The following is an 8,029-nucleotide window of genomic DNA, read 5'->3' on the forward strand; positions in this document are numbered from 1 at the left end:
AAGGATGGATGGCAGGCTACCCTGTTTAGAAGTGGGGAAGTCAGTCTGTGTACTAATCAAAGTCTTGGTTTTAACTGTTTTATCAGAGAACAACAGTTTATTTCTCTCTCATGAAAAAGTCTAATCTGATTGACAGTTCACAGGGATAGGACAGCTTTGCTTCACAAGGTTATTCAAGGATCTAGATCCCTTCCTCTGTCTTTTTGCTCTGCCATCTCCCAAGGGTATTGTCCTTACCTTGGTCCATTTTGTACTGCCACAATGAAATATCAATTTATTAGCTCACAGTTTTAGGGGCTGGGAAGTCCAGTATCAAGGCGCCGGCAGGTTTGGCTGTTCTGATTCCAAGACGGCACCTTGAATGCTGCGTCCTCACATGGCAGAAGGTGAAAGGGAAAAGAAGCAAAAGGGGGCTGAACTCACCCTTTTTTAATGGCATTAATGGCACTCAACAGAATGGATCCCTTATCGTCTAATCACCTCTTAAATGTCTCACCTCTTAATATTGTTACAATGGGAATTAAATTCCGACACAACTTTTGGAGGGGGCAAATGTTCAAACCATTATAGCCCTTATCCTCCACATGATTGAAGATAGCCAATCATCAGTCCATCCACACCCCTGCCCACCCCTGCCACCCCAAGAAGGGGAAAGAGAGAAAGTGGAGGGCATGTAGCTTTCCTTTTTTTTTTTTAATGGCATGAACCAGAAGTTTTATACATCATTCATTGCTCATATCAAACCAGAACCTATGTAGACTGTAACTGGGTGGCTAAAATTTGAAGGTTTCTGAAAGGAAGATAGTGGGTACTGAGGGACAAGGAGCAGTCTCTACTGCATCCATAAACACTGAACACTTTACAACTTTCCTCCGCATCTGACTTCACTTATCCTCCCCATTTTAGTTTAACCTGATTTCTAACATAGGATAGGATGAAAATGGTTAAGAAGAATGCATAAATTTTTAATCTATAGATTCCTTGAGCTCTATTAGAGCTATTCCTCTTTATAGTTTTGTAGAATCTACCTGTTTAGCTGAAAACACTATAGCTGTTTTTCTTTTTAAACATGTTATGAGAGTCAAAATGGTGAATTTATATTATTCTCTAATGAGAATAATATAATATAGTTGACAAACTATAACTGACAGACCAAATCAGTCCCACTGCCTGTTTTCATAAATAAAGTTTTGTTAGACATGCTCATTTATTTACATATTTATCTATGGCTGCTTTTGCACTACAACAGCAGAGTTGAATAGTTCCAGCAGAGACTGTCTGGGTCACAAATTACTACCTAAAATATTACTATCTGTACTTTTACAGAAAAAGTTTGCCAACTCTGATCTGTGACATGATCATAAGGCGCAGTGGATACGAACCCTTTGTTGCTAATGAGTGTGTCTTCTAGAAATACATAAGAAAAACCCATCTGAGTTATTCTATGTTGGTTATAGTTGTATATTGATATGGTTTGGATGTGATTTGTCTCCTCCGAAACTCATGTTGCAATTTGATCCCAATGTGGTGGTGTTGGGAGGTGGGTCCTAGTGGGAGGTGTTCAGGTCATGTGGGTGGATCCCTCATGAATAAATTAATACCCTCCTGGAGGAGTAAGAGTTCTTGCTCTTCAGGTCTGGATTTGTTACTGGAGAGCAGATTCAGCTTCCTAGATTCATTCTCTCTTGCTTCCTGTCTTGCCATGTGATTTCTTTGCACATTCCCACTTGCTTTTCCACTTCTCCACCATGTGAGTGGGGCAGATTTAGCACGATCCTCTCCAACTCCCCAGCCTGCAGAGTCATGAGCTCGATAAACCTCTTCTTTAGAAAATACCCAGCCTCAGGTATTCTGTTATAGCAACACAAAATGGATTAACAATATCGTTATTAAACTGACATGTTTCAGTAGTGCTCACTGCTATTACCAGCTTTCCGATTAAAAATTGTGAACTCGGGCCAAGCTCGTGGCGCACTTGGTAGAGTGCTGCGCTAGCAGCGCAGCGACGCTCCCGCCGCGGGTTCGGATCCTATATAGGACTGACCGGTGCACTCACTGGCTGAGTGCCGGTCACGAAATAAACGACAAAAAAAAAAAAAAAAAAAAATTGTGAACTCATAGAATTCCTAAAGAAACAATTACTTTAATGTTATAGCCTTAAAATTTTTCGAGTACTAACAATATGAGGGGTCTTCAAAAATTCATGGATTTTTGTTCTTTTAGTTCTACTTTTCCATGAACTTTTTGAAGTGTCCTGGTATTGTTCTATCTAATATTGTTGTGGGAAGCCAAAAAATGACCCCTAAATGATATGCATATCCTAATCCCTATAATCTGTGAAAGCTACCTTATGTGACAAAGGAGGACTTGGCAGATGTCATTAAATTATGGATCTTGGGATGGGGAGATTAGCCAGGATTATCTGGTGGGTCCTAACTGCAATTACACGTGTCCTTATAAGAGAAAGGTAGAGGGAAATTTGACATACACAGAAAAGAAGCTAGTGTGATCACAACGGCAGAGATTCCTTACCCACAAGCCCAGGAACGCCAGCAGCCACCAGAAGCTAGAAGGGGCAAGGAATAGATTCTATCCCCAAGAGCCTCCAGAGGGAGCATGGCCTTTCCAACACCTTGATTTGGACCCAGTGAAACTAATTTTAGAATTTTTGGCTTCCAAAACTTTGAGAAAATAAATTTTTGTTGTTCTAAGCCACAAAGTTTGTGATAACTTGTTACAGCAGCCATTGAAAATTAGTACAGATTTTAGTACTTGCAAGATGGGTGCTGCTATAATAAATACCTAAAAATGTGGCATTTTTGGAAATACCTAATAAATAATATATAATAAATACCTAAAAATGAAGTACCTTTGGAAGTGGATAATAGGTAGAGGCTGGAAGAATTTTGAGGGACTTGATAGATAAATCCTAGATTTCTGTTTTAGTCTGTTCCTGTTGCTTATAACAGAATACCTGAACCTGGGTAATTTATAAAGACATGAAATTTATTTCTTATGGTTTTGAAGGCTGGGAAGTCCACGGTCCCAGGGGTGCATCTGGTGAGGGCCTTCTTCTGGGTGGAAACTCTCTACAGGGTCCTGTGGCAAGGCAGGGTATTATGTGGTGACAAAATGGGAAGAGCTCTCTCATGTGCTCCTTGTAAAGCCACCTGTCCACACCATGATAACTTATTACTCCATGAATGGATTAATCTATTCACGAGGGCACAGTCCTCATGATAGAATCACCTTTCAAAGGCCTCACCTTTCAGATATAATCGGATTTCCCACTCTCTTAACACTGTTACAGTGGGGGTCAAGTTTCCAACACACGAACTTTAGGGAGACACATTTGACCTATAGCAACTTTTTTAAACAGACTGTTCATAGGAAAATAGACATTAAAGTTGCTGTTGGTGAGGTTTCAGAAAAAAGTGAGAAGCATGGTAGGGAAAGTCTGTATCATCTTAGGTAATATGCATATTGTCATAAATGTTGCTAGAAGCATGAATGTTAAAGGCACTGCTGGTGAAGACTCAGAAGAAAATGAGGAATATGCACTGGGATTTATTTTTTCCTTTGGGAATTTGAAGGAAGAGGTTCTATGAAATATAATGTTCTACAGTAATGTGGAAAGCAGAATTTGCAAGCAGTGGACTTGGATATTTGGATGAAGAGATTTCTAAGCAAAATGTTGAAGAGAAGGTGTGGCCTGGTTTATTCTTACTTCTTATAGTAAAATGTGAGAGGAAAGAGATTAATTGAGAGAAGAGCTGTTAAACCAAAAGGAACTAGGATTAGGAAATTCTCAGCCTATCCAGGTTGCAGAGTTGCTAAATTTAGATTAACTGTTAAGAGTGCACTCAGGAGAGAAGGTCAAGAGTGTAACTGGACCTTTTTTCTAGTGTTGAAGAGATTGAGTGTGTGACTTATAGATCCCCTCAGCCATCTCAACAGCATCCAGGAAAAGATATGGGATTAAACAAGAAAGATCTAATGGAATAAATCCCAATGACATACATAAGAGACTCACAAAATATTTGAAAACATTGTATCACTGAAAGCTCTGCTAGCTTGGCCTGGAAGGGACAAGTCTGATAATTTGTTACAGGAGCCATAGGAAACTAATATAAATAGCTAAGCATTTTTTGAGCACTTACTATATGCCAATACTCTGCCTGCTTTATATGTATTATCTCATTTAACCTAACATCGAGTCTATAATGTACCAACTATTGATATCTCTACTTTCACAAATTTTATTTATTTTTATTAATTTAACAAGCACTTATAGAGCACTTAGTAATTTATAAGTACATTATGAATACTAACTTATTTAATATTGGTTTTATCTTCATTTTTTTATGCCTCACTTACCCTCCCTCTTTACCTCAAATGGCCATTAGACCCTCTTACTTTTTCTAATTGGTTAGTATTTTTTGTGTGTCCCTTAATGCATTTGAAGGGAGTGTAATTCTGTGATGCTCTTTGTAACCTAGGTTTATATTTCGAGTTCTTCAGGGATCCCTGTTTCCATCTCTAATTCTGAGAGCTAAGCACTTTGACAGACTAACTCCAGAGGAGAGGACTGAAGCTCTCAAGAAATGGAGAGGGTCTGGAAAAATGAATCAAGCGACATCTAAGTATGCTGACCGATCAGCTGGCAAGTCAGGAAGAAGACCTATGTCTGGCCCTTCTGCTGTCTTTGCAATGAAGTCAATAACTTCTTGTGCTGTTCAGCAAGGAAACCTATCTGTATGTGAAACTGCTTTAGACCTAGGCTACGCTAAGGTCTCAAAGATAGCTTGACCCTCTAAAGGTTAAGAAAGCAGGGTACCGTCCTTGGAGTTGCAGCTATTCTTTCAAATTTGGAAGAGGGATTTTGAAGAAGCACCTCAACCAAGCAAGAATAACTTGTATTTTCCCATAAGGGACATGAGTATTTTACTGGGCTTGAAGAAGACAATGTGAAGACAATTATTGTATGTTTGTATATACATTTGTAAAAGAGGGATAGAGTTTGACCTGGACAGACTTTAGGAAAGTGAAATATTTAATTTGGAATCAAGTGCTTTTATGAAACTTTTTGGATTTCGTAAAAGCATGTTAACTGTCTTAGAAATGCGAACATTTTTAAGGGTGTTCATTTGAGAGATATTTATTTTATTGAGAGATCTCATATTCTTCTTGGAAAATGCTTTAAATGTGCAGGCTCCAATCTGACTTTTTTTTTTTTCAATAAAAAAGTAGTTTTTAGATTGATTAGTTAGGACTCAGTAGAAATTTCCATATTTACAAATAAATTCCCAAGAGCCTTTTAAACAACAATGTACCTGAAATAGGGTAATAATTGTACTGTTTAAAATATAGTTAGTGTTATTAATAGCTTTTTATTTTCTATGGCAATCTGCCTTTGGTCTTCTGACTGAAGATGTTAGACATACCTCTCTGCTCAGTTCAGTGTTTTCCTGAGGTGGGGCTTTTTCTTAGTTCATTTTCTGTTGCTATAACAGAATACCACAAACTGAGTGATTTATAAAGAAAAGAAACTTATTTCTTACAGTTCTGGAGGCTGGGAAGTCCAAGAACATGATGCTGGCATCTGGTGAGGGTCTTGTTACTGCATCATAACACAGTGGAGGCCAAGAGCATGCATGTCAGCTCAGGTCTCTCTTCCTCTTCTTATAAAGCTACCGGTCCCATCATGGGGGCCCCACCCTGAAAATCTTATCTAATTTAATTGCCTCCAAAAGGCGCCACCTCCAATCAACATATAAATTTAGAGATTTCAACACATGAAATTTAGGGGGCACATTTAAACTACAATAAACCTTCATTGGGAAGGGGCAGGAGGGACACTAGGGTTCCATCAGGTAACAGGAATGTGTTCCTCTTTCTTAGCTTCTGGTCAAGAGAAGACCTTTCATGAGGTCTGCCTCTATGCAGATGTTATCAATTAGAAAGGCCACAGGTCATGCAGACAGAATCAGCAGAGCCTACAGCCCATTTGGCAATTCCCTGTATTCTAAAACTGAAAATAGCGTGATCAAAATGAGACAATCAATTTAAAAAAAATCTTCTAAATACTACTTGAGGGTTCATAGATTTTATAATACCCTATAATTTTTCTGGTGTAGCCTCTACAAAATGAGATGTGAATTGAGACTAATACACGTCGTTCTCAGAAGGTTTCCATGAGGTTCTTAGGTAAATCTGTTTTTTAATACACTTTAAAACAGGAATGTCTATGTAAAGTTTGCTGCTGTTGCAAATCATGTATGCTGGCTTTCACTGGAACCAGCAAACTAACTTAAACCAAGAAAGGCCAGGTGCTATTATAAAATTGTGTATTCCTGTTGAAATTCTTTTAAAACTCTATCTCTATTCAACTGAAAGTTGTCAGCCACCAGTCACCCAGAATGTCCTTCATGAATCTCCACACTAATGTTCAATGTCTACATCAAGGTCTTCTTAATGACTATTAAACTATTATTCTCAGAGCTTAATCTTCATCCTGCTGCCTACTATTCTAGTCTGACATTTTTTATAGCCTTCTGATATTATTGCAAATACTCTTTTACGTAGACCGATTTCTAGAACTTTCAAAATCCCACATGACAAATGGAAGTTGCTTTCTGCTTCCTTATGATTTTTTTTAAATAAACTTTAATAAATAATGTGTACTGAAAAATTGTCATCACTCCTATTGACACTCATTGATTCCAACTGTAATTAGTACCAGAACCTAGAAGGAAAGTCCAAAAGCACACCTTACCAGAATATAGTTTTGGCCTTTTTTTACATGCAAGTATCACTGATGTCATATAATTTGTTATCCTCATAGCAGCTGGTGTTCAGTCCCTGAGATCATTATCTTCTGATACATAAAAATTTAGGGTTATATTCACTTATAAATAACAGGTTAGACTCTAAGGAGTAAAAGAATGAGCCAAAAACACCAAGAAAAAAGGTCATTTTCCACAATGTGAATTATCTATACACATGAATAGAGGAAAATACTATGTTCATGTTATAGGGAAACAGTCTTGTATCCACAATTCCCAAATCCCCAAATCTCTGAAAACTGAAAGAGTTGTCATAAATTAGGCACAAACTTAATGCCCTGAACAAATGTGAGGCTATTTATATACTTTACTTAATATAATTATTCATATATTTTGCTATAAAAATATTAATGTATTTTATCACCAGGTGCTAAGTTGTATTATCTTTCTAAAATCTGGAAAATTCTGAACGATAAAACACATCTGGTCCCTAGGCAGAAGAGATTTAGGACCTGTATTAAGCCTTTAAAGGGTCACATTTACAAGTAAATAATTTTTACACAAAGTTACCCAAGATGATGTGATCCATTGCATTTGGTATTTAGCATATTTCACCAAATTGTGGGGGACCAAGCATTATATCATTGCTTCCAATAGCCAAGAAAAGTTGATTAAAAGTATGTATTTGGAGACATAATTTTATTCCATAAGATTTATAAAAGAATTGAGTCAGGTTCCCTAAATGTACTCTAAACATTAAAGATCCGTGTGCTCTTATCAGGGCTAAAGTTTTCATTGGATGGTCAACAGGTTATTTGAGACTACTAGCAACCTCTAATTTTCGATTAATCAAGGGGCCATTCACTGGTCATCTATAATAAATGAGTCTGTACCTGTGAGACTGAGATATAAAACAAGTAAATTTTGGTTGCTGGGAATCTGGGCACCAGCAGCGTGCTATTACAGAGGGAGAAACAATTTCCTGGGACTCGGTATTTATGCTCTATACCATCCAAAAAAAAAAAGATTATATACCATTTTATTTGTGTTAAGAATTATGTAAAATAAGTACGTGTACATTTCACTGAACATGAGTAAAGCTAAAAGTTGTTACATACGAATACGTATCTACGACTGCAACAAAACTGACGTTCTTAAACTTTCATAAAATTGTGACCACAATTGCTAGATTTCAAGCTCACTAGGTTTATACAAAGACAGTAACTGAATAACATGACAAGTGT

General features: G+C 37.4%; 1 protein-coding gene across 3 annotated transcripts in view; it reads left to right on the top strand.

Moving 5' to 3' along the window:
- ATP10D (ATPase phospholipid transporting 10D (putative)) overlaps nt 1-6,845 on the top strand; it is a 99,214-nt gene extending 92,369 nt beyond the window's left edge. For all 3 annotated transcript variants that reach the window (XM_063107819.1, XM_063107821.1, XM_063107820.1), the window contains one exon: nt 4,500-6,845. In XM_063107819.1, coding sequence (XP_062963889.1) covers nt 4,500-4,809 — 310 coding nt within the window. In that variant the 3' untranslated portion in view covers nt 4,810-6,845. The remainder of the gene's footprint in view (nt 1-4,499) is intronic.
- The last annotated feature ends 1,184 nt before the right edge of the window (nt 6,846-8,029 follow it).

The sequence above is a fragment of the Cynocephalus volans genome, chromosome 9, assembly GCF_027409185.1.
Source record: "Cynocephalus volans isolate mCynVol1 chromosome 9, mCynVol1.pri, whole genome shotgun sequence".
NCBI classification, from domain to species: Eukaryota; Metazoa; Chordata; class Mammalia; order Dermoptera; family Cynocephalidae; genus Cynocephalus; species Cynocephalus volans.